A 27,084-nucleotide genomic window follows, 5' to 3' on the forward strand; every position below is an offset into this window, starting at 1 on the left:
AGCAGTGTCTTAAGTTATATTTTCCTTAAGTTAGGAAGGGTGAATTAGGATGCTGAAGACTTTTTAAAAAATCCATAGCTTTAACGCAAATTAGGATGCTGAACACTTAAAAAAAAATCCATAGCTTTAACACAATTTGCAAACTGTCCAAAAAAGCACTTTCATCTGCACTTTTGTTTTCATTGTGACCAAGGCCAGGTTCTTCAGAATATAATGCAACCGTCTGACACCATTGTAACCAAAGGTATTCAGGCTTTGTACAAAAAGCCTTATGTTCCCTCTATGGAAAAACTGTATTAAAGGCATCATAGGAGCTGGGATAACAATGATGTGATTCCAATCTTTAAAAGACTACTGGATATTTAAGTTTAGGAAACTTTAATTATAAGAACTCTTAACAATCACTGTTCTGTATCACCAAGTAGTTTGTGTCCTCACACAGGTGTTTCTGTAAGAAGAAAATAAAAATGCAGAGTTTTTCACATCCTTTTCTATACTTCCATTTTTTTAAAACTGAATTTATTGTTTAACTTCAGATCCCAACTTTGATCCAAATCATAGTTGTTCCCTCTGTTCACTGAGCATGCCTCTCCTGCTCTGTCCCTACGCTGCCAATGTATTTTGCTCTTCCTCACCTTGCTTTTCTTTCAGAAAGACCTGGTAGCAGCATCACGTCAATGTACGTTGGTTTATTCTAAAAGCAATGTCACCATGGTGTGACTGAGATTAAGCCTCTTTTTTTTTTTTTTTTGCATTTGGTACATGCAAAGTCCTTTCTGGGAAAAGGAATTTCTTTTAAGCTCAACATTATGCTCTCTCTCACCCTTAGAGAAGTTCAGTTAGCTCTTATCACTTCACAAATGGACACTGGAATTAGGTTTAGTTGCTCTTTAATGCGCTAGCACCTGAGGCTGGTCATATTCAGAAAGCTTTGGTTAAAAAGAAGTTAATACACTTTAATAAAACCATCCCCAAATTTAGTGACTCAGAATGACAAAAAACAAAAAACACCCCCTCTCCAAAAAAGACCCAACACATTATCCGCCCCCCCACAGGAGAAACAACAGGAAAAATAAATGGACAAATAAATAACTGAACTAAGCTTGGTACTCTTTTCAGAGTATAAATACTATTGATCTTTAAAGGAACTATGCTTATTTAAATTAAAATTTTGATTTCACCCTTCTTGCCCAAATATAAATACTATATGTTTAGTTTACCTCTCTATATAAACACTCACATAAAGTTTAATATACTTGTAAGAAATTTAAGTAGATATTACTCTCGTCTTCTACTTATGGTTAAACCCTTACTATATTTTTGAAAAAAAAATTAAGATGTTATTTAGGCTTCATACACACTTCTCTGTGAATAATTCCTTCCTCTTTTCCAAATCCCTCAAGAAACAAGTCAGAAAATCAGTTGGGGTTAAACCCAGAGTAAATGGCTCTGGGATGCCCCTGCTGTGCTCCACCTGACATTAGGAGCCACAGTTCCTAGGGAAGATTCAAGAAGAGCCTGGGGGTAGAGACATTTTTTCGGCTATAAAGGGCTGCCTGGAAACTCCCACCATTATGCTATGGGATATTCCCTTTTCCATATAACCATGGTCCTTCGTGTCAGACCAGAAGTTTGAATCCCACCCGACTGACTAAAATCATCTTCTAAATGCTGACATTTCCAAAGGGCACTTATTTTTAAAATATGCACACTTGCACTGTTCATTTTCCCTTCCCCCACTGGGAGTTATTAAAATAAAAAAAATGAAATTAAACAAAAACATTCAATATTTCTCACCTGAACACAAAAGCCAAACATTCTTCTAAATATTTAATAAAATAAATTACAGTCCACAGTTTTCTATTGAAGATAAATACAAGAGTAAATGTTTGCAGCTAGCATCAACTTCACTTTGAATGCTTAAAATATTTAATATTTAAATAAGAGAAACCGGTTCAGTGTTGCATAACCCCCTCGCCCTTCTGTCCATTGTCTGTGAAATGTGGAGAACTATATTCTAGAATTATAGCGTCTAGAGGCAGCTAGTCTAGAGCTAGGTCACTCTGAGATACACTCTTAGGGTTCCTAGTTTAGACCAAGAACATAGGCATTCACAAAGTAAATGTTTCATGTCCTCACATGGGGAGTGTGTGTTTGCTCCAGATATAATCTTTGGGTCCTTCTTATAATAAAAGCTGAATTCCAATAAATATTTGGGTTACTGATTTATCCTCAAAGCATAAGAATTCCAAGTTGAGACTGAGTCCATATATCTACTGAATTGTATGAAATGAGCCTCCCCTCCCTCCCCTACCCCCATGAGGTGGCACTTAAAAAAGCTTTTTAAAAATAACGTGCATGATGGTATAAGTCCATAGCACCAACAGACCATTCAACTTTGTATGAAGCATAAACACATCTATCCTTGAGCTTACCAAAAAGCAAAGTATAATTTAGGGAGAATTCTGTTTCTAATACCAAATGAAGTGTAAAAAAACAAAACAAAACAAAACAAAAACAAACCAATAATCCACATCATGATTTCTAGATATGACCAGCCAGTCTTTTCAAAGTAATTTGTAAACAGCAGCATAAATACCTCCTGACGTACCTTCCAAGCCTTCTCAGTTAAACTTGTGTTTCTGGTGCACATGCGACACGACAGTGAACACGCTAGCATTTCATTTAAAGAAAAAGGTGCAAAATGAAAGTGCCTTATCAATTCAACAGGAAAAGCTACACCAGTAACTACATTTTATATTAATTAAAACAATATATAAACAATATCTCTTTTAGCTATATATAGTCTTCATGCCCATTTACCCTGTAATATATTATAATGCTATTGTTGCTAGTGCTATGGACCCTTTTCATGCCATCCTGCTGACTGGCAATAATCGGTGAAAAAAATAAAAACTTCCTTCATGAAACAAAGAGCAGGTTGTGCAAAGTCATGCCGCCACCTCCGCTATGCACACCGGGCACCGATTATTGCCGGACTCTCTGTTGTTACCGACAGATTGGTGACTCTGCAGAAAGTCTGTGGGCAGTGAGCTACAAGAAAAGGAAATCCTCCGACTTTAGTACCCTCCTTCAGTTGTAAACAGAGGTCAATGATCAAGAAGTTGAGACAGAAAAAGGGTCCATATCTGTAGGCATAATGGAAATCATATGCATGAGAAAAACAAGTTCAACTTTTATTTGTTTTCATTGTTTCCCCTCCTTTGCCTGACCCCGATCACCAAAAGATGTGCAGTGTGTTGGCGCTCCAGGTCTGTGCAGGGCCATATAAAGTGTCTTGGTTAATTTTTTTTGTTGTTGTTTTTCATGGTTTATACTTCAGACATTCTAGAAGTGCTTAGGTGATACATTTACCCATCAATTTGCATTGCTGGCTCAAATTCTGAAGTGAACAACTCCTTGTATAATGGAGGAAAATGAAGTCGTACAATGTCTGGGTATATTGCTTTAAATGCCATTAGCTTTTCTGTATGTCGTCCACATAAGGCTCTTAATGTAGACACCTTGCATATTAACTGTAAGTGGAAGAAAGGACACGTTGTGAGGAAAGAACAGACATTAGCATCAAAAATCGGGGAATCTGGATGATCTTTACAATGCTGTTTACAAAGGTGAAACACACTCGAAGCGGCTTCTATGATCTTCCAAGAAGGAAGATTGGTAAAGACAAATTTTAGGCATGTCATAGAATACCAGGTATACATTAAATACAATTTTGAAGACAAATAATACAATAACCTGAAAAGATGTTTATAAGCAAAAGTGGCAGAGTTGAGATAAGAACCCAAGCCTCTCACCTCCCTTCTCCTACTCCAAACATACTTTCTGCTCTCCCATCCCCAACCCTGTCCTCCACCGCTGTGGACAAAGAAGATGTCTGGTGACAGAGAAGAGAACAAGGAGGCAATCATGGGCAGATGAGGTCACTGCAAATGGAGATGATGGCGTCCCCTACATATTTTATGCAGAACCTGTACTAGCCAACTCCAATGATGACAAGTTTCTTTCTGGAAAGACCTTTGCTTAGACAAACCAATTCTGGGTCTGAGTAAAAGGCTCAGAAGAAAGAATAGTCAGAAAGCCTGGAGGGAAGTCTCAGCATCAACCGTTTAGCAGTTGAAGACAATAAAACTTGAAACAATGCTTTTTAAAGTCCAAAACACTGTACAAACGATGTATTATTTCAACCAGAATAATCCTAAGAAACATATGTGACAGATCTTGTCCATGTGGTAGGTGCTTTCTATAATGAAAGAACTTAATTGTATCCTTGCACTGGGGCAAGATGGAGAAGAAGGTAAGGGTCTGGAGGGTTCTTCTATTTTCCATTCCTGCCTCCATCTCTCATTGAACGGGTGCAAAATAAAAACAAAATAGCAACTAACCCTCAACTTCCTCTCTCTGACCTAACTTAGCTATCAGAAGAAAAGAAAAAGCAGGAGAAGAAACCCAAACCCTTCAAATCAATCTTCTTGAACAACTAAAATAGTTTTAGAAAGAATACGGCTGATTTTTGAAGACCGAATACATACTACTAGCGCAAGCACTGAAGAATATTAGCATATTTTAAATTGACATCCTAATTATATTTTTATTGCAAAAAGTAATAATTAGCAAAAATGAAGCCTTATGCTTTGAATACAGGGTAGTAATGGGAAACAGACGAAGAAAATACAAAAGTCACTTTCTGTTGATTACTAATGAATGGAATGGAAATAGAACTAATATTAGAATATGTGATTATCCTGCTTGTTTTAGTCCTTTATAACTTCCTCCTTCTAAATTCAAAGATTCTTTCTCTAATTTATATCAATGTAGAACATTAACTCAGCTTTATGCACAACTTAGATGGAATAGGAGGATTTCCAGAATGTATTAATGCTTAAAAAAACTTTTTCTACCATTGCCCTATTATTGCAGGACACTTCACAACCAATGATTGTAAGTAGAACTTAAGCTGAATTTTGACCCGACCAAGTTTCTTGAAATGGAGATATCTCTTTCTTTTCAGTAGCCTCTTGCTTATGGGTACTTCTGGGGGCTGGTAAGATGACTTGTAAGGGAGGCTGGCAGCAGGACCTGTGGCAAGGGATATACTTCAGGCTATGCCAACCGCATTACCTTTCCCTCTTACCTTTGTTAGTATTCCATCTTCTCGGTGATTCTTCTGCAGGACGTGTTGAAGAGCTAGCTGAATTTTCTGTTGCAGTTTTTCAATTTTTACCTTTTCCTGCAGCCACGAGCGATCTAAACATGAAAAATGATACTTCTTAGTGTTTCTCTTATGTGGTATTGGGACACCCCAATTCCTCTGGACTCTTAGACACAGGTTATTATGCCACAGTGGAGAATTAGAGAACAATAGCCCAGTTTTACTCCATGTTCAAAATTTGCTCCTAAAGCAGTGGAGAACTGATCTACAATAGAGTGGTAAATCTTTCCATTTTTACTGACACTTTAAGGAGGGGAAAGTCCTCTCCTTCCAAAAGGATAGATATTTAAATCTACGGCCATACGTAAGGGCAAATGAAACTACCACGGGTGCTTAAATCTTTCTAATAATTACATTTCTGGATGAAATACTCATAGCAATCCTGCTAGCCCTTCTGGCAAATATGAAAATTGCCTTAGAATCCAAGGCAACTAAGATGGTCAAGAGCACTCCAAACGATTTAACGGTTGTTAATTCAGCCTTTATGTGTAAGAATTCCAAATAGACGACAGTAAATTGGCAAAACAGAATATACCCAGGAGGCAGTACTGGTTGAAAACATAAATTACATTTGGATAAACTTGTAGATGACATCCAGATAAATCTTAAAAAAAAGTAGGATGTCTTAAAAACCCTGTTGTCTTGGAGATACGTGTTAAGAAGGGCAACCCTACTCTACCAGAGCATTTCTCGTGATCTCAGGAGGTTAACTGTGGACTGGGTTTTACTCATTTCTCATTTCTTAAGATTTTGTCAGAATGGCATGAGGTCTTAAACAGGTAATGTGTGTGTGTGGAGGGAGGGGCGTTTTGCTGTTTGATAAAACTTAAAATTAGATTTAATAAGGGTGGCAACCTCTCTTGGTAGGCACCTGAATGTTCTAGAGCCATTACAACTTATGTTTTTTTGTTTTTTGTTTTTTTCAAGATTTTATTTATTTATCGGGGCAGGGGGGGAGAGCGAGCACAGGCAGACAGAATGGCAGGCAGAGGCAGAGGGAGAAGCAGGCTCCCCGCTGAGCTAGGAGCCCGATGTGGGACTCGATCCCAGGACACCGGGATCATGACCTGAGCCGAAGGCAGCTGCCTAACCAACTGAGCCACCCAGGCGTCCCTTTTTTTTTTTTCTAAGAAATCTTTACCTGAACACTTTTTAAAGCATTGCATTGTTCTTTGGTTATCTTACCTGCTGACATTAGTACAAATGCAGAAAATAACGCAATTTCATCTTCAGTCAGGTGCATAGAACATAAACTCTTTCCAAATTCAAATACAAAGCTAATAAAGTCTTCACAACCTGCCAAGGTCAAAGACAGTTTAAGATTTTGGTTACTATTTTGGAGAAAAACATGGAATAAGGTGAAAAGGGATCTAGTAGTTGAAGATCCAAGTAGATAGTAATAACATTTCTACAGTTCAACAGTTTAAAATCTTAAAAGAAAAATCTGTTTAGCTATCATCACTATCACCACTGTCCTCACCATTCAAAATATTGAGAATGAACTTTTGTTGCAAGGTTAGCATGTTATTAGGTACCACTCTAAGAAGTTCCTTTGGGAACCATATTGCTCACAACAACTCTGGGAGAGAGGTATTATTATTATTATTATTATTATTATTATTATCCCATTTTAGAGGTGAGTAAACAGACCTGGAGAGAAAAATGACTTAAGTTTATACAGGTAGGAAGAAATAGCCTGATATTCAAAACCAGGCTGCCTGAGTTTAGGACCCGCAATCTTTGTTTTTTTTTAAGATTTTATTTATTTATTTGACAGACAGAGATCACAAGTAGGCAGAGAGGCAGGCAGAGAGAGAGGAGGAAGCAGGCTCCCTCCTGAGCAGAGAGCCCGATGTGGGGCTCCATCCCAGGACGCTGAGATCATGACCTGAGCCAAAAGCAGAGGCTTTAACCCACTGAGCCACCCAGGAGCCCCTTTAAGGACCCGCAATCTTAAAAACAGAGTCCAGCAGCTACAATCCAACTGAAACATGACATTCACTGATTTTTTGCTTTTACTCTATTTGATCTAAGCCACCCTTAAAAATTAGAACAAATGACACAGTATGGTCGTAAAATCATTACAGCTATTATAGAAGTAAAAATGTAGAATGTGAAAGTCTTATTAATAATCCATTCTCAAAAGATTGGTTAAGCTTGGGGCCGCCTGGGTGGCTCAGTTGGTTAAGTGTCTTGCTTCCAGCTCAGGTCATAACATCAGGGTGTGGGACTGACCCAAAAGCTGGGCTCCCTGCTCATCAGGGAATCTTTTTCTCCCTCTCCTGCTGCTCCTGCCCCCTGCTCATACACACTTTCTCTCTCTCCCTCTCTCAAATAAGTAAATAAAATATTAAAAAAAAAAAAAAGGATTGGTTAAGTTTGGTATCTACTCTTTTAGATTTGCATATTATATATACCCATTTAAATGGTAATGAGCTTTCCTAAAGTATACAGACCTTCTGTCATTTCATTGTTTTTATTTATTTATTTTTCTTTCTTTTTTTTAAATTTCATTGTTTTTAAAATCACTTAACAACTTTATCTTGGATACTGTTTCATTCTTCTTCGTGATTATATCCCACTTTATTTAAATTATAGAAATCTAAAATAATTTTTATAGTCTATGTCAGTTTCACTTAGCTATACTTTATTTCTTTGATATCTACATTTCATTCTTATTAATGGGTGTTATTTGAGAAGTACTCTTTGCTTGATTTTATGCATCAGATTACATCCTCTAGTTTCTCTGAATAATTCATCCAATGAAAATCTTAAAATCTGCAAGGGAACTGGAAGGTTAGACAATATAAATTTCTTCGATTACAGACTAGATAAAACAAAACGCTAAACTTTCTAATGTACTATAGACAAAAATTGTTTGAGCTGTGTGACTTTTCTGCAGTGACTATAAAGTAACATAAGCATAAAATCCTTTAATTTTTGTTTCCAAATAACAGTTTCCGTTCTGTTCAGTAAGCTCTTTGGCAGGGCTCCCACACTTTCCTATGGCCCTGATTTAAAGACAGAGCACCCAGATTTCCTTACCCAAGGATTTGAAGACATCGGGGCTAGCATATTTCCCATCAAAGTACACGGTGTTGTTCTGAGAGTCGAAGGCACGGCACATTCTGATAAACACCACCTCTAGAGAACCTAAGTGAAGACAGAAATTATGTGGATTATCTTATCGTGGTAAATATTTCTCTACTGTGAAAGCCCTAATGTAGGGACCCCTTTCTGATTCAGTGCAGCCACAGGGCCAGTGGCTCTCAGTCACATCAGCTATTTATTATTATTTTTTAAAGATTTTATTTATTCAATTGAGAGAGAAAGAGAGTGAGACAGAGAACACGAGTAGGGTGAGGAGCTGAGGGAGAAGAGGGCTCCCCGCTGAGCAGGGAGCCCAATACAGGGCTCGATCCTAGGACTCCAGGATCATGACCTGAGCCGAAGGCAGATGCCAACTGAATGAGCCACCCAGGTGCCCCTAAGCTCTCTATTTAAAGGGGCACAGTTTACCAGCATAATTAAAGATTTATGCTGAAGCTAACTATGGCCAAGCTAACTATGCCCTATATTCCTGAAGAGAGGCGGGGTTACAAATTACTCCTCTGGCATTCTTCTGTCTTGCAGTAGAGTCTCAGAGTTGCCAGGAAAACGTATTGATTCATATTTATTAAAACAAACCAGAGGGACAAACCATAAGAGACTCTTAATCTCAGGAAACAAACTGAGGGTTGCTGGAGGGGAGGGAGGTGGGAGGGATGGGGTGGCTGGGGGATGGACTGGGGAGGGTAAATGCTATGGTGAGTGCTGTGAATTGTGTAAGACTGGTGACTCACAGACCTGTACCCCTGAAACAAATAATAGATTAGAGGTTAATAAACATACAAACAATAACATAAACAAACAAACCAAGAAACCAGGGGTGTCCCTTTGAGTTCCACAGAGAACATTTCTAACAACTTACTGTTACCTCCCAAGGGTCTGGAGTGGGTATCCTTCAAATTAATTGTTTCACTCAGAGGAGAAACAAAATGTTTTCCACAGATAGCTCAAAAACCATTAAAAAGGACTCAGTTGCTGCTAGAAGGAACCTGAGCTATTATCATTGGGGAAAAACTGTTCCCGACACCTTCCTTACCCAGCATTTCTCTAATAGGCGGGTGAAAGCAGGTTAGGAAGAGATCTCAAAATTCACTTGCAAAGCACATACCTGCTTTGAGAAGCACAATTTGATCATTTTGACACAGTTCCATAAATCCGTCAATGCGTTTGGCAAACTCCACCACATACTGTATAGCTTCTGTGATTTTGATGGCACACAACTGCCACATCACCTCTCGCTGCTGCAGAGGAGCAAAGCACAGCAACACACATGGTCACCCGTATCCCGGACACAGGGGTTTTTAACTGCCCCTATTTTGTCAAAGCCTTCTTTGGAAATGGATTAAAAAAAGCTAGAGGATTAAAAATCAACATTTGGGTTATAATGATTGCTTCTGAGTCCCTTCTCGTCTCCTCTGATTCCTCTGTTACCATTTTGGCGGTAAAGGGACGGGGGAAGATGTTATAAGCAGGTGCAACTGTGAGTCTGAAAAGCAGCAGATGCCACTGCTTTACCCTTGGGCCTCGGAGAGTAGCACAGTAGGATCTTCTTGTGAGCAATTATCTTACCTTGGGGAATAGAACACCATTTTACTGGGGGCAAGGTAGAGAAGGGGAGTCAATTACATTTATCGTGCACCTGCTTTGAGCTAGATGCTGTATGACATCCTTGTCTTATTTCATTTTCCCATTTTCCATAAGTGGTCATAAATTCTTAGAGGTTTCACAGCTAGAAGGTGTTGGAGCCGGGATTCAAATCCTAGCATCTCTGACTCGGAATCCCATTTCACATGCCCTGTTTCTTACTGCTTTCTCGCTTCCCTTTCTAACAATACTGGCTGACTGCTGGTGTTACCTGCTATCTCAAAGGCAAAATGATTCCTATCCTGTTTAATTGCTTTTGTATACCCACTTCCATTTAGTTACAAGGGGATGTGGATCTTAATACTATTTCCAACAATATGATGGGGTGAAAGAAACACTGAATTAGGAGCCAGGAATCATGATCTAGTCCTGGTATTTTCACTCTCCTGCCATACGCCAAGGGATGCTAATATCCTCATATGTTAAATGAAGGGGAGGATTAGCCTGAAGAAACCCTGTTGCCCCTCCTAGGCCTACATCTCTGTAATTCTTGGGGAAAACCACAGCATCTCCCTTTACCAAGGCAGAATGGGTAACTGAAACTTCCCCTTCTCCAGCCCCGCCCTCCCATTCTGGTGGCTTGTGGAACAGTGTGTAAAGAAAATGGCAAGGAGCAGCACCGTTTGTCGGTTGCACATTGCTAGGTTCAGACTGGAGTTATGAGAATAGCTTCCAAACCTTTTGCACACATCCTCTAAACCTCTGAGGCTGAGATTATTTTACGTCAACTTCCAGACCTTGAAATCTTCCACCGTGGTATCAGGACAACTCTCAATTAATTCGGGCTTTTGGACACTGCTTTCTCTACCCCCCATTGCCAAATGATAGGAGATACATGTATATAGCCATCGGCCTGAGAAAATTTGTTTGTTATTGCTGGAATTTCACACACTTGCACCTCAGAAAGACGACAAAGTCCCAAGTATATGATCATCTCTAAAAGAAAGATTTTAAACAGAAATCTGATATCTGATGAAAGACAGTCACTCTCTAGTCTGTATTCTTCAACAGATGTCCTGCATAAACACCCTTCCCACTCTTGTCTCAATCCTGGGTAAAAATCTTCAGAGTATATACCTTGTTTTGGTAGCTCTCGATCTCCTCCTGCAGAAAGGTCTGCCACGTTATCTGCTGGAGCTCTTCTCTCAAGTATTGGCAAGTTTCCAGATGTGATTTAGATATATTCTGTGCAAGGTGTTCTAAGGAGAAAACAGGAGATCATAAACATGAAAAGCCAAGCTCTTCTCCGGATAATCAGGGTTTTCCCTGCTTAACATTTGGTTTAAAAAGTAACAAGTAAGAAAATAAAGGTAAATAAAAAGTAACAAGTACAAAGCAACATGCTGAACCAGTTTCAATTATCTTTATATTTTTAAATAAGCAATTTGAAACTATTCTATATTTTGGAACATGAAGATGAAGGACAGGCAACGCCAATACCTAGCAATAAGTCTCGGTGACTTCAAAGACCCTCCTGACCTTGACCTTCTTCTGTGGCTTTACACCAATGTCTGGGAATGAACAATTATTAGCCCAGATAGGTGTGGGAAATGACCAACACAGCCTATTCTTGGCATTTTTATGAAGAGACATTGACCTGGGGAGGATTACTCTTGAAAAATTAGGAAACAGTATGCTTTTGTGAAAACAACTGTTATTTCTTTTATTTTGCCAGCAAACAGTACAACAAGCATTACTGAGGGCCCATTATGTCACTATATGTAGGGGGGTGGTTAAGAGATGGACTCTGGCACCAGACAGCCAGTGTATGAAACTCAGCTCTTGTACCTACCAGCTGTATGATCTTGGGTATGTTACTCAGCCTCTCTGTGCTTTGGTTTCCTCACTTGCAAAATGAGGGAAACAGTACCTACTTCATAGGCCTTGTGAGAATTAAATGAGTTGAGCGCTTAGAACAGTGAGGGTTACCTAGTACACACTACGTAAACATTTGTTCTAATTATACTGGAACGTAGGTAGTTTGAGGATATTAAAACAACTAGATGCCTAAAAAGTTTCTCTAGGAACTTATAATCTGATGAACATGTATGGGAATACTGAAAGGACAATTCAAGACATTAGACAATAAAGCATCAACTTGAATTACATCAGAAGATAAAATAAAGAACAGGTTCTGTCATGGAAGGGAAAGATGAAGAGAATTAGAGGATGCTTCTTGGCAGGAGAGAAACATCTGAAGTGGATCCTGAAGGAAAGGGAGGATTTGGCAGGCAGTGGACAGCGGTGTGAAGAGGCGAGCTGGTTCCACATTCTAGGGATGATAGATGAAGGAGCAAATAATGGCATTCATAGGGGACAGGCAGATGTGTGATAAAGTGATAGCACCCAGGGGTGCCTGGGTGGCTCGGTGGGCTAAAGCCTCTGCCTTCGGCTCAGGTCATGGTCTCAGGGTCCTGGGATCGAGCCCCGCATCGGGCTCTCTGCTCAGCAGGGAGCCTGCTTCCCTTCCTCTCTCTGCCTGCCTCTCTGCCTACTTGTGATCTCTGTCTGTCAAATAAATAAATAAAATCTTAAAAAAAAAAAAAAAAGTGATAGCACCCAAACAGAAGCATGAGTAGGTAAGGGTCCACATTCTGGAGAATCTCAAATATTAGGATTAAGGTTTGGACCTGCTTAAGGAGTCAGTGGAATTATCTAGGGGCAGCTGGCACACAGAAGGCTGTATGTGGGGCAACAAAACAAGCAGTTTTGTGACTGGTGGACTCCAGCAGAGGCTGGAGCTGGGATTACCAGCGAAAGACTGCTGCAACCCGTGTGGGCAGGACTAAGTGCTTTAGGTAGGTCAGTAATAAACATTATGGAAGGGAAGGACAATGCAAGTATTTTAAGGGGAACTGACAAGATTCCATGAATATGAAACCATATCCCAAAGGGATCTTCTTCTAGGGTCCTGATTACATAACAGGAAAAGCCATTTAAAAGAATGGTGCTGAGTGAAAACTTGGCAACACTAGTAAGAGGGTCTGTTTGGAAATTTGTCACTGCTTTCGGCAAACAGATTCAGACTTGTTTGTGTGAAAACAGAGTGGGTTCACCTAAATGAAGCTTGAAACTAGAGTCTCCTTAGAAACACTGAAACACAATAAATCTTAACAGCCCTATTTGGCAGCACACAGACATGAACACAATATAAATAAATACCAGGAAAATAAAACATAAACAGAAGAAAAAAATTAAAAGAAAGAAACAGAAAGACAGTGACCAAAAGAGGGAGAAGCCAGCAATTTATGTGTCTTAGAATCAGTGATGCTTGTGGAGAGAAGGGGGCAGTAAAGACGAAAACAATGAGTCAGAATCAGGAAAACAAATGTGTATATAGTAAACCAATTTTTGCAGATACTAAATAAAATGAAAATGAAGTGTTTGCAGGGAAGCTGGGGGATCCTATGAGGTGACGAATGGTAAGAAGCACATAGTATTCCCTTCCAGATCATGCTTCTTTTCCAGTTAATATGGTCAGCATCTTACTTCATCTTAAAAATTGTTCCCATCCACCCCTACCTATTTGAGCCCACCTTTGGGAAGACAGACAAGGAACAGCGTAATGTACATGTCATACCAGTAGAGGGCAGTGGCTGCATTCTCACCAACTGCCTTTGATTACAATTCACAGTTGATTTGGCAAGTGTAAGATTTCAGACACTTTACTATTTTTAAATCTCCATTTCAGCAAAGGACAATATGGTCAGACTGAACAAAAGTTAAGTTAGTGTGGTCTCTTAGAGAAACACTCTGGAATAGTGAAATACCATGGAACTAGGCGTTAGGAGACCTGGTTTCTGGTCTGTGCTCAGCAGATAAACTCACTTTGTGATGGACAAATCAATTCATCTTCCCAACCATGATTGTTTTTTCAACACAGCTAAGGTCTAGGTACTTCAGATGGAATTTCCTGACTTCTGAGTTAGTCACAGATTTTCACAGTGGAAAGGAACTTTAGATAGTCCAGCCTCTCCTCAGTTTATAGATAGTAACACCATTAATAATGTTTAATAGTAGTTACTACGTGGTAGCCCCATATAACTTATATATATGTATATATACATATATATCTATATACATATATTCTGAATATGTATATTTTCTTCATCTTCATAACAATTCTGGGAGGAAAGTGCTGGTATTATCTCCCTTTTACAGATGATGAAACCAAGTGAGGTTAAGTGACTTTTTCAAGGTATAATAGTGGGCAACTGGCAAGTGATTGAAACATACATAATTTGGGGCCAGTCTGTTCTTCATCATTATATTCTATAAGTAGGGAAACTGCAGCTTGTAGAGGTACATGACTTATAGTGGGTTACACAACCTATAGCAAACCTAGGACCACAAAACATATAAGCTGACTTCTTGACCAGTGCTTTGTCCAATAATCACTTGACCCTTCTACAAAAGGCTTTAGTTATCAATTATAGTGACATGTGCAGTTAGCTTTTTTTTTTAAGCGAACCAAGATTATTTATCTGGAATGTATATTTCTGGTACTAATTGTACCTTAAGGGCAAAATTTCCTAGCCAGGAATGCAGATGTATTGCCACTAAAAGTAATGGATTGTAGACACTATTATTGAAAGAGAGAATTGCGGTTAAGATATGTCAATTTACAATTTATTTTCCAACTGTATAATTGGTTTCATTCGTTTAAAATCTGATGACAAAATTTTGCCTAAAATGAAGTTAACATCATTAAAAAGACAGTAAGACTGGAATCACTATATTGTTCACCTGAAACTAATAAAACTCTGTATGTTAACTGTACTGGAATTGGGGGGAAAAATAGCAGGATTTGAGGCCCCAAAGGAAATACTAGGGAACCCCAGATAGCTTTGAAGAAGGACCAGCAACATCTTTGGCCGCCTCTATGTTGCTCAATTCCTCCAAATATTTTGTACAGGTAAATGGGAAAGAAAATTAGAATCCAATTATATTCTTTTTAGACAAATTCTTATTTAGTTTTGGGTTTGGGACTAATCCCAGTGATGAATTAATTTTACTGATCCAGAAAAATGCCAAAAGACACGTAAAAAGCTCCCAATTTAGGAGAGCATGGAGAACATTTGAGGGCACAGGGCTCCCAGACTGCAGTGGGAGATGTAGAAGAGACACTGACCAGACGGCCCAAGGGGCATTGGCTTTTCCATTTCTGGACCCACTCAAGTATTAGTGCACGCTTAGCCAAAGGGCCACATTTAAGGGCAATGCTTTGGCTAAGCCCTATGGATTTATTTTGGGGTTGAACGTTTGACAAGCAAACAGGACAGATTTGCTAGTATTTATGATAAGGTGGAAACAAACTGAAAGTGAGCCAGGTCATTTTTCATGATATCATGTCAGCTTTCAATCAAATCCTTACTCATTTCTGAAAATTTTACTTTCATTACAGATCTGCTTAAGTCGCAGCCAACCAAGATTTCACGATAAAAACGGAAGGTTTTTGTTCTAGTTCAAGAAAAAAATATCAAACCTACCTCTGCTCAGCTTGGCTTCTAGTTCAGAGGTTCCTCTGTTAATCAAAAGAGCTGAAATCCACCTTTAATGCTGTTCAGTGGTTAAAGACCAAGCTTAAAATGTCCCTGCTCTTGAGGATTTAAATTTAGACCCATAAAGAGGTACTTGTGTAAAAACCATCAAGAACATTCAATTTGTTCTATTTGGAGAAAGATTTTACTGGAAATATAAATTTCACTTAAAAAATGTTTTATGGAGTACAGAGGTGGAGAAACCATCTAAAGAACACAACTGTTATTTCTGTGAACTAAGGGTGTCTGTGCTCAAGTCAGAACCTGCTGGTTCTTTTCCATCTGAAGTCTTCATTCTCTCCTCGTGTTAAGTTAGTCACCTCCACAGCAACTAATTGAAATATCCCAAAGGACTATAACCTTATGTGAGGAGTCACGGGGAGGAGCACGTCAAATTCTACACTGCAAAGTTTCTTATCCAAGTTTCTCTAATAATAGTGTTGGACCTAAAAATCGATCAAATGTTGTAACAGGTAGGTTACTAACACAACTTCCTGGAAATGGCAAGTCTTCCAGTGTCTGTGTTCTACCAACATTTCTAGGTCACATCTCCCAAAAAGCAACAATGTCACACAGGATTAAGGAGATGTCAGATTTGTTTGTTTTTGCCTGGTGAGTTTTCTATTAACTCTATCAGTTTTGTTACCAATATCCATCACCAAACAATTTTGGAAAATAAAGAAGCCAATTTCCCTTTAACATTCGTAGAATACATCAGGGTTGGAAAAACCTAGATGTCTACAGGAGCTGGGCAGCGATATAAAATGGGAAGACATGTCAAGGTGTTAGGGCTTTACTGGTACCAACTGGTTGTTGCCATTCACCAGTGCTGGTCCAGTATAACTAGGTCATTTTTCCCTTCTCACAAGAAGCTGAAAATCTGAACTTTGAGGCAGGACTGTCTAGGTTTAAAACTTTAGCAACCAGTTCAAAAATATTTAAAACTCTGCATGGGTCCAAAACTGTATATGGCCCAGGCCCAGTGGGTGGGCTGCCATTTCTATGATTTCAGGTGTAAAGCAACACCTGGACAATAACTAAAGGAAATAATGAACAAAGTTAATGGGGCCATTCCCTGAGTTTACAGTTTCTGTGGCATTTAAAGACTGCTTCAAGTTCACGCTGCCCCATCTCTGATACGGACAGGTCAATGTGTTTCCTGGTATGCGACAGGAAACAGGACAATCGAAAGCGAGGGGGCACGGTGGAACTTTGAAGGGGTCCAAATAGTAGAGGTGAACTGCTCTTCTAGTATCATTCTAATAATGTAACTCATTAGAGGAAAGTCAAACACATCCCATTTACTTGAAAGGGCAGAAGAGACACGTCCCAATGGACACGTGGAGGCCATTACCTAATTCTGCCATGGACACAGTTGGGGACGTCTCTCCGTTGGTGAAAGAACAGTAGGGAAAGAAGCCTGATGCTGGTGTGTAGTCACATATTGGTTCTGGTTTGATTCCATTGATATCAAGACCTGACTGGTCTGGGGAAGGCTGTATGTCCAGGTAGAAGCTGCTGACAGCAGAGTCTGCCTTGCTTCCCTCCGGGGTGTGCCCGTCGATGTAGTTGCTGAGGTCCTCATGAAGCTCGGTGAGCCCGTTGGCCGAGATGTTGTAGGTGGGAGTCAGCGGCTCGGCCTCTCCAGGCTGCTGTTGGTGGTCTCGCTGCTGCTGCTGCATCCGGTGTTTTTGTACTTCTGCGTACAAGCTGTCTCTTTGCTTTTTTGACATCCGGCCAAATTTTACAGCTGGAAGAGAAAAGCCAGACCACACCATATACAATATGCTTTTCTTTATTATTCTCTCCAGCATGCGTTGGGGGTTCCTTTTAAGTCTCAGACAATCTCAATCAAAAACCACATCGCCACAAAAATAAGGACATGATCCAGAGGTGAAAACGGTCCCACCCCACACAGGCTTGCTCCACATCCCAGAGGAGCTATGTTTCAGAACCAGACCCAGGACTGGTGCAAGGGCAATGACCACGTATATCCTCCTGCTGGCACATAACCCGACGCTCAGCGGGAACCACTGATGTGTGACTTGATGGGCTTGTGTGTTCTCCGCCCATGCCGCTTACCTTGACCACCTCTTTCTCTTCCCAGGGTTTCAGACTGATGTGCAGGGATGCAGAGTCATGGGGGTACACTGAGGCACAAGCAGCTGAACCTCAACTTCCATTCATTTCATTCATTCATTTTTCCCTCCTAATCAAACAGCCAAATCTGGGGCTTTGCTGTGAGACCGCAGCAATGAAGGCCTTTGCAATTCCCTGATTTTTATCTCTGAGTCTACATGACATAAGAATCCCTCACTTTCCTCCTCCTGGGTCACGGTGAACCCTGTGGAACCCTCAGGCCCACCTTTAAGTGACTTTTTCTCTTCTTATTTACCCTCAAGTAAACAGAGTATCAGAATCTGGGGAAGAGCAAACACTGTGTAAATTTCCCTATTGGGCAAATTTGTGTTCTCAGTGTTTCTCCTTGTGATGTGTCCCCATATTTAAAGTGGAACAATGACTGTAGTACCTTTCCTGTTCATTCAGAATCCCAAATGCTCTCTCCTAAAACGTGAGATAATTGATCAAAGAACCTTATGATTTCCTGGTCTGAACTCTCCCACTAACCCACGGTCTCTCAGCCCAATTCTCTGTATGCCGAGAAAGCCTCAGCTGGAAGGACAAAGACCCCGTAGTTGATTATGGTCACATTTATACCTGACTGGATGGATGAACTCATCTATTTGACCATCATTATAATTCTACGAGTCTAGGGGCAGGAGGCCAAGAGAGATGGAAGTTGGGAACCAGAGACAACCACCTGGGAGATTTGTGTCCTGCCAAGGAGAACGTGCTGTCCCTTTACACACAGGAAACATATGAGTGGGATCCTGATCAATTTCCAGAGTCCACAGCTCGGGTAACAAAGTTGGGGCTGGTTAGGCAGCAATCAGGCCACTCTAAGCTCGGATTTCAGGCCTGTCATTGTACACGCCCCAACATTCACATCAAGCCCATAACATGCCTTGCTACCTCTGTGCAAAATCTCCAAGAGGCATACTGAAGGTGCCCCCCCCTTTTTTAAAAGACTACTCCAGAACTCCCAGAGGGATTGACAACCATAGGTGAAACTCATTCTGCTAATACTTTGAATTGTGTTTTAACTTTTGCCTTAATATCAACAAGAGTAATTATACTATACTGTAAATGAAATGAGAGGATCAGTTCTTGAGAAAACACACACACAACTAAAAACACACACACAACCAAAAACGCACACACAACCAAAAACACACACACAACTAAAAACACACACACAACTTGTGACCTTAGCATATAAGTTCATATATAAGAGATATGCCTGACTTTGTTGGTTTAGTGCCTCTGAAAGATGAAATCTGCAGAACTGCCTATCACAGGCATTTCTGAGTATGTAAGTTCTGTGACTTGCATCTTTCAATGCCCCAAACTTAATTTTTGTTCCTACATATTCTTAGTGGCCATCCCGTGCACCACTACTGACGTGTATCACAGCTCGTGCCTGGGCTGGTCTACAGGCCTCAAGAACATCTGATCATGGGGAAGGCAGGCTTTCAGAACGCCTGCCCAGCATTCTGAAATATTTTCCACAGGCTGAGATTCCACTGGAAGAGATGTTTCCTTCAAGGGGATCTCTTAAGAGAGCCAACATGTATGTTCGTAAAAGTCCTAAAATGTACCCACTATACTTTCTGCCCAGTTTCCTTGTATAAGAGTAACTGTCTTGAAATCTGGTGTTGATTATTCCACACACTTAAGATAGTTTTCCAGGAAGATCTTGAAATGTTTGGCAATTGCACGATAGATGGCCTCTATTTCTTTAAATAGCTTCTTTTAAGGAAAAGAAGATTTGTCTTTGAGCCATGATTTGCACTGTTTTCACACATTCTGTATGTACAAGTATGGGACTTTCTCTTTTGTTTTGAGACATATTTTGATTTGCCATTTGATTTCTTGTCTGGTCCACTGCTTGTACAGTACTGTTGTTGTATAGTTTTTACATATTAATTATTTAATGTATACATTGTGGATTTCCCAGCTTTGTTTTATTGTTGATCTTTAGTTTTTACCATTATAGTTGGAAAATATGCTTAGTGTGATTTCAATTTGTGATATTCGTTATGTCTCCTTTTATATGACTTAACCAGGGGATTTGTCTGCGTGTACTTGAGGAAAATGTATATTCTATTTTTCTCAGATGGAATGTCTTACATATATCCTATAGAACTGTGTATTCCGAAGTTTGCCCTAAGTAAACAATATTCTTGTCGGAGAAGGAAATAATAACTTTAATTGAGGGTACCCTTTTAAAATAAAGCATATCAGAGAGGAGGAGGGCTGGGAGATGGCTGAAATAGTCAGTGGGCTTTAAGGAGTGTATGGAAATGTCACCACACTGTATTGTATACCTGAAATTAATATAACACTGTATGTTAACTACACTGGAATTAAAATTGAATAACGTAATAAAAAATTTAAAGAAACCCCCTAAATACGTGATTTTGATTTGTGATTCAAACTATCCAGTTAACATAAAAACTAATTCATTCCAACTGCCAATAAGCTTTACTAGTTAGTGTAAAGCACTAATAATTAGCCTTAACAGTTAGCTCTGGCTTGTGTTTCTTACTGGGGACAATGTCTGTAAGAGGTATATTTATTAAGGCCATCAGATGACATGTCCCTTCAATCAATTCATCAACCTGTAACATCTTAAACGTCTAAAATAGGAAGGTGTTCTGACCACACAGGTGCTTCTCTGCCATGCCACCCCCAACCCCAGCGGGCTCCAGTGCAGGAAGTAACTGTTATGGGTTCCACAAGGCCTCCAGAGGTGAGGTGGAGTGGGGGAGGGGCAGATCTGGGTCCAGGGCTCAGAAGGCACTTTCACAAGCCCATGCTACTGTACAACTCAAACTACGAGTGCTCACCATCTCGAGACATCCCTACGGCAAGGCATTTCTGTAATCGACAGTGTTGGCAGCGGTTTCTACTGGTTCGATCAATCAAACAGTTCTTCTGACGAGGACAGGAGTAGGTGGCATTGCTCTGCTGACTTCTCCTGAAAAAGCCCTGTGATTCAGTTATAAAATATAAAACAGGTTAGTGTCAGTGTGAGCTGTATGATACTAAAGGCAGTACACTAAGCACTGAACGGCATTAATGTTTAATGGAGAATTAAAAAGTTATGGCAGATCATCCAGGAGGCCACTAATGACATTAAAGCCACTTATTTTTCTTGGGCAAAACTGATCTCTAGAGCCTAATCCTCTATCCCTTACACATGTGAAACTTTCTTTAAATCCAACAGATGGCTGCCTGTGTGATTAGGCCCTGTTCTTGACTTCTGCTAAGCAAACCAGGTGCTTGATAGATTGGTACAAAGGCACTTATCTTTAATCTTTATCTCCAAAATATTTTTAGTGAAATAAACAAAACATTTCTCTGGAATGTCCAGAGGTATGGAAAATCCTGCCTCAGTATAACTCATGATGGCTGCAATCCTGATATCCTGGGTTATCTCTCCTAGCCCACTGAACTCTGTCTACCACACTCCACACATCTTGCATTCCCTGAGACAGACTCTCCTGCCCCAAGAACTTAAATGACACTTGGATGGATTATCTCGGCAGATAAATCAGAATGGGAATACTCGTCAACCCTTGAGTTCAGAGTCATAGTCTTTAACAAATATAATCCCATGTTCCTCGAGTTCCATTTCCTTGCCTTTTTGTTTGTTTGTTTTAAGTTAAGATTTCCTGGGGCACCTGGGTGGCTCAGTTGTTAAGCGTCTGCCTTTGGCTCAGGTCATTATCCCAGGGTCCTGGGATCCAGCCCCATGTTGGGCTCCCTACTTGGCAGGAAGTCTGCTTTTTCCTCTCCTACCCCTCTGCTTGTGTTCCCTCTCTTGCTGTCTCTCTCTCTGTCAAATAAATAAATAAATAAAATAAAGATTTATTTATTTATTTGAGAGAGAGACTGAGTGAGCATGAGTCAATGGGCGAGGGGGAGAAGGAAGGGGAAGAGAATCTCAAGCAGGCTCCCTGCTGAGCATGGAGTCCAACTCTGGGCTTGATCCCAGGGCCCATGAGATTGTGACCTGAGCTGAAATCAAGAGTCTGACACTTAACTAAGTCACCCAGGTGTACCCTCCACTTACTTGGTAAGCGTTGTTTTGGAAATGAGAGGGCATGCAAAGATGCCTGAGGAGCTACTGACCTCAAGGATTTCATGTATTCATTCACGTTTTCATTCATTCACTCTTGCTAACTTCTTGAGCTGGATCCTTTCTACATCATTAATGTTCCATGTTCATCCTTTCCCTAAAGCTGCACATTTTCCTTTCGGTCATCTTTTAGAGTAAGTTTTGCTATACAGTATTTGCATTACCAGTCATTTGAAAACACACTCTAATTTTCAAAAGATTTCTTCTTTATACATTATTTAGAAGCACATTTCTTAATTTCTAAATATATGGAGGGGGTTGTTGTTGTTGGTGGTTTTTTTTCTTTTTGACTTATCTCTTAGTGGTTTTGCAAGCTAGGAAGGTACTGAAGAAAAGGAAGGTAACCAGAGTCCTTTCCATGACCCAGAGCCATGAGGGGTACAAAAGACCACTATATATATAGATGTAGATATAGATATAGATATAGATATAACTATAGATATAGATTAAGGATTTGAAGATATATAGATATAGATATATCTATATAGATATATCTATATATCTATATCTGCTTTTTCCTCTCCTACCCCTCTGCTTGTGTTCCCTCTCTTGCTGTCTCTCTCTCTTTGTCAAATAAATAAATAAATAAAATAAAGATTTATTTATTTATTTGAGAGAGAGACTGAGTGAGCATGAGTCAATGGGCGAGGGGGAGAAGGAAGGGGAAAAGAATCTCAAGCAGGCTCCCTGCTGAGCATGGAGTCCAACTCTGGGCTAGATCCTAGATATATCTATATCTATATATCTTCAAATCCTTAATGGTCAAGATACATGACCCCAATAAAGGCAACACCAGTGGAGAGGGGAGAAGTAAAATCCTAAAGAACTGACAGAGTAGCAGGCATACTGACAAAGGTACTTTTTCACCGAAAGATTTTTCTGGAGGTCAACTTGGCCGTTGTATCAAAATCCTTAGAAATATGTCTATTTATTGAATCAATAATTATCCTTTAGGGAATATATTTTAAAGGAATATTAAGAATGGTATAAAGCTTATCTACAAGGATGTTCATCATAAGTACAGTCTGAAATATAAGAAATTTAGAAAGATGCTAAATGTCCTACATTAGTGAGTTGCAAGAGTTATAATGGATATCCATATACTCAGAAACCAGTAAAAATGGTATTTCAGAAATACAATTATTGATATTAAAAGGTGATAAAATAAGGGATCTGTTTATCTGTGCTTTCTGATTTTTCTATAGTATATACATTGAAAGGTACGTGAACTACACGGGAAAAGCAATCTACTAGATCTGCTTTCTTTTGTGAAGAGTTGGTGACTGTGGGCAAAGTCAATGGCTAAGATGGATAGGATATCAGTTCCTACCTCTTTGTTTTGGAAGCCAGACTAGAATGGGAGGGGGCAGGGCACTGACCTATCACCCACTCTTGGCTATCTGCCAAACTACTCACTAACCTAAACATGGACAGGGCTGGGGGTCCAGGGTCTCAGACTGTCTGATGTGCTTTGAATCTCCCTTGTATTAAGTCTGGCCTCTTCTGTGAAGCAATCTTACTTTTCTCAAAATATCTAACACTGTGGGCTTTCTTGTTTGTTTGGTGTGTTTTTTTTTCTCCTCTACAAAAAGGAAGTGAGAAGAAGTAAAGCTTTCTTTGGAGCTTAATGAAGAGAATTCAAGAAAATAAAAATGGTAACAGAGGCAGATAATCCTTAGAAAGAGATACAAGAGGTCAAGGGTCTAGGTATTCAGTTTGTCTGAGATACATAATCTCTGTCAAAGGTGAAAGGTGTCTATTCCTTGAGACTCTACCTCTCTTCAGACCCTCCAGGTTTGCTGTCACTACAGGTGCCTAGGATCAGGAATTACTTGCTTTTCCTTTAGCTGAGGCTGTGCTTGCTTCACAATGAACCTGCTGCATTTTGTTCTATGATCATCAAATATGGAGAATGTCTGAGTGATCTCTTCTTATCTGAAGGGAAGCAGTACTCACGGACTGGCACGCTATCTCCTGATCCCTCACCTATAGATCAAATCACAGCATCTGTCACCTTTCCTCCTTGGTTCTTCCCCCCATTAAGAATTTCTTCTCAGAATCCTCTCTGGTTTCTCCACTTCCTTCAAAAATATGAAATCCGGAACTAGCTACAGCTCTTGAATAATGGTTGGGCCATTAACAAAAAAGATGCTACTTTTTAGTTTCCACTTATCAAACTCCAATTAACATCAACCATTAATAATGAGTTCCAGAACAATGGCGCAGAAGCCATATAAAACCATCACTTTGCTCTATTACCAGGGAATGCTGAGAAGGCATGATGATGACGATGATAGAGAAATTTTATTTCTTTTTTTGAGATTTTATTTATTTGACAGAGAGAGAGAGTAGGCAGAGAGGCAGGCAGAGAGGCAGGCAGAGAGAGAGGAGGAAGCAGGCTCCCTGCTGAGCAGAGAGCCCGATGTGGGGCTTGATCCCAGGACCCTGGGATCATGACCCGAGCCGAAGGCAGAGGCTTTAACTCACTGAGCCACCCAGGCGCCCTCATAGAGAAATTTTAATTAGTGCTTGTGTTAATCATATATTTTTATTCCATATTTTTGATGCTTTGACATCTTGGGGCCATAAGACCCAAAAGAGATTACATTTCCCAGGACTAGCTAATTCCTAGAGATCACCAGCAACTTGTCTGGAAGCACACTTTTCATAGACAAACCAACCAATCCAGAGCCCCTATACCCAACCACCTCCTCGATGAAGTTCTCAAACTCTGGGCCACTACTGCCCCACCCATTTTATTCCAGGACCAGATACCAGACAGCCAGGCGGCCCCTAGAGACCAGAGCTGTCTAAATCTAGCCAATCTTAAACCTGCTTACCCTTCCTTGCCCATTCCTTCCTATGGGAAATCACAACGAAGTCTCCATGCATTCTCCCTTCTACCTCCTGACTGAGCCTGCTACTTTCCACTGTGGCCCCTCCTGTTTCTAGGGACCTGTGAGTATGAAGCCTTCTTCCTTCGTGATATTTGTGTGTCTGTGTGTCCTACCTACCCGATTCAAACAAATCTTAAGTATCGTTAAAACAGTGCTTATTATGTGCCAGGCACCCTGTGCTTTATGTGGATGACATTCCATAATTCTGACGAGGGCAGTGTGAGGAAGGCACTACCATCTCCTTGGTTTTCGGTACAGCGACTTTCGCAGAGCCCCACCTCTAGCAGAGAGTAAAGGCAGGATATGAATTCATGTGGTTTAATTCTAGAACACACACTTTTATCCTTTTTATTTTGCCCTTGCATGTCAAAAGGATTCCCACTTGGTTATTCTCAGAGAGGGCAACCGTTAAATTAGGCAGAGACAGGTATGAATAAAGTAGCAGAACTGATCTACTCTGAAAGTGCTGTTTTCCTTCAGGTTAGCCCTGTTGGCAGGACTAACAACCCCTGCCCAGGCATTTTCCAGATTATTCCTTCTATGGCCTGATGTCGGTTGGAGTCCCCGGAAAAAAAGTCTCACGAACTCATCATTTTCCCTCATTTCTGACCATAGCATTAGGTCTCCTTTTATTCACCTTATTTATTTCTAAATTATTTGGAGTCATTTGGAAAACAAATAAAATACCAGTACCACCACCACCACCACCAACAAACTTAGGTCAAGGACACTACATCACTAAAGACCTCTATCATGAGAGGTGTCTGAGTAATTATGCCATTATGCAATTATGCCATTGCAAGACAAATCCACGAAACATTCCACATGGGCTTTGAGCACTGAGGCTGAAATTAAGTCTTCAAGCTATCAGCTCGGAAGAGAACTATACTTCTTTAGATGGTTCAGCTCTGAAGCATTTGGGAAAAGTAGGAGAGCAAACAGACACACCTTGCTCTTCACAACACCATTTATTCTACACTGAGTCAGCAGAGCAAGTGGCTGCTGAAAGTTCTGGGAGTGGCCAAGAGCCAGAGAAGGGATCCTGCTTTTGGACTGAGGCAACAGAGTCATGCCCAGGAGGAGAGCTATCACATACCATGTGGGATGGGTCAAGTAGGGTTATAAGGTAAGAGCTATGAAGGAGAGAGAGGTTAAGCCTGCATGACTCAGATAAACCCTGAACCTTACATTTCAGACAGACCGAGGGCTTGGTCTTCCTTCTCTTTCTCTCTCTCTCTTTCTCTTTTGTTCTTTCTCTTCATTTCAGCATTCCTGGCGATTTCTCAGGGGCTTAAGGATTTGGGAAGTTAACTAAAATATTTAAAGCTAAAGAACACATAAGAGGGAGGAGGATTAGGAGAGCAAGAAGGAAGAGGAAGAAAGGTAGAAAATATGGTCAGTATCTTCCCACCTAAAGGTAGAAATATATACATGAATGTAGAAGCGGGATCTCTACTGATAAGGAGCAATCCTGGAAAGGGTCCCAGTGAGAAATGCGTGAGCTGAGACAGAAGTTCTAGGGCTTGGGGGGTATGAGGCCACATAGAGGGCAGGGACAGCACAAACCAGTGCACTGGAGTTTGGGGTAGAGCTGAAGAGGAATGTATAAAGAGAGAAACTAATGAAGCTATAAGTTAGCTAGAAAAAATATTAAGTTCACAGTTTTGGGGTTTTACTGCCAAAAGATGAGCTAATGAATTACTTCTTTGGCTTTCTTAAAAGTTCACTTTCTATGGATGTCAAAATACATGGAGATGGGCCCTTGTGAACATGGTGGGCTTGAGCAGAAAGCCACCATGATGAATTTCAGGGTAGTAGAACCTGGTGGGACAGTGGCACACTACCACCACCTAGTGGTGCTATACCAACATGCAGTTACTGCAAATGGTTCATTAGAATAATACCAGCAGCCTTTAGAACTGGAAGGAGTTGACAGATTATCAGGTTCAAAGGTTCTCAAACAGATGGTGCATCAGAATCATCCAGGAAGCGTTAAAAAAATATACCTGAAATAGACTGATCCAGAACCTCTGGGGAATATAGTCCTGAACATACATACAGTTTGAACAATATGAAGGCGCCATTTTTGCAGGCCGAAAAAAAAAAAGCATATCAATTTGTATGATAAATATTTTAACAAAGCTTCCTGAAGACTGCCCTGCCCTCCCCATGTTAAGAAGCACAGATCGACTCTAGTATTCTTAATTTGTAGATAACAAAAATGAAGCTCAGAACGGTTAGTGACTTAAAGCCCATGCCTGGTTAAGTATAAGTGCTGACACTCAAAGTCCAGTGTCCTCGTTTTAAGTACAGTCCCCTCTCACTTAACTATCTCTTCTGAAGTGTTGGGCCAAGAAAAGTGACATCACACAATCCTGACTTCCTCATACATACCAT

The 27,084-nt window shown here is 40.2% G+C and overlaps 1 protein-coding gene across 3 annotated transcripts in view; it reads right to left on the reverse strand.

Annotated features, from left to right (window-relative positions):
* Positions 1–3,176: 3,176 nt before the first annotated feature.
* RORA (RAR related orphan receptor A) overlaps positions 3,177–27,084 on the reverse strand; it is a 709,088-nt gene continuing 685,180 nt past the window's right edge. For all 3 annotated transcript variants that reach the window (XM_059372057.1, XM_059372058.1, XM_059372059.1), the window contains 8 exons: positions 20,496–20,637; positions 16,880–17,275; positions 11,063–11,184; positions 9,450–9,582; positions 8,279–8,386; positions 6,419–6,529; positions 5,156–5,268; positions 3,177–3,536 (listed from right to left, as the gene is read on the reverse strand). In XM_059372057.1, the coding sequence (XP_059228040.1) occupies positions 3,372–3,536; positions 5,156–5,268; positions 6,419–6,529; positions 8,279–8,386; positions 9,450–9,582; positions 11,063–11,184; positions 16,880–17,275; positions 20,496–20,637 (1,290 nt within the window). In that variant the 3' untranslated portion in view covers positions 3,177–3,371. The remainder of the gene's footprint in view (positions 3,537–5,155; positions 5,269–6,418; positions 6,530–8,278; positions 8,387–9,449; positions 9,583–11,062; positions 11,185–16,879; positions 17,276–20,495; positions 20,638–27,084) is intronic.

Source organism: Mustela nigripes, chromosome 13 (genome assembly GCF_022355385.1).
Source record: "Mustela nigripes isolate SB6536 chromosome 13, MUSNIG.SB6536, whole genome shotgun sequence".
Lineage (NCBI taxonomy): Eukaryota > Metazoa > Chordata > Mammalia > Carnivora > Mustelidae > Mustela > Mustela nigripes.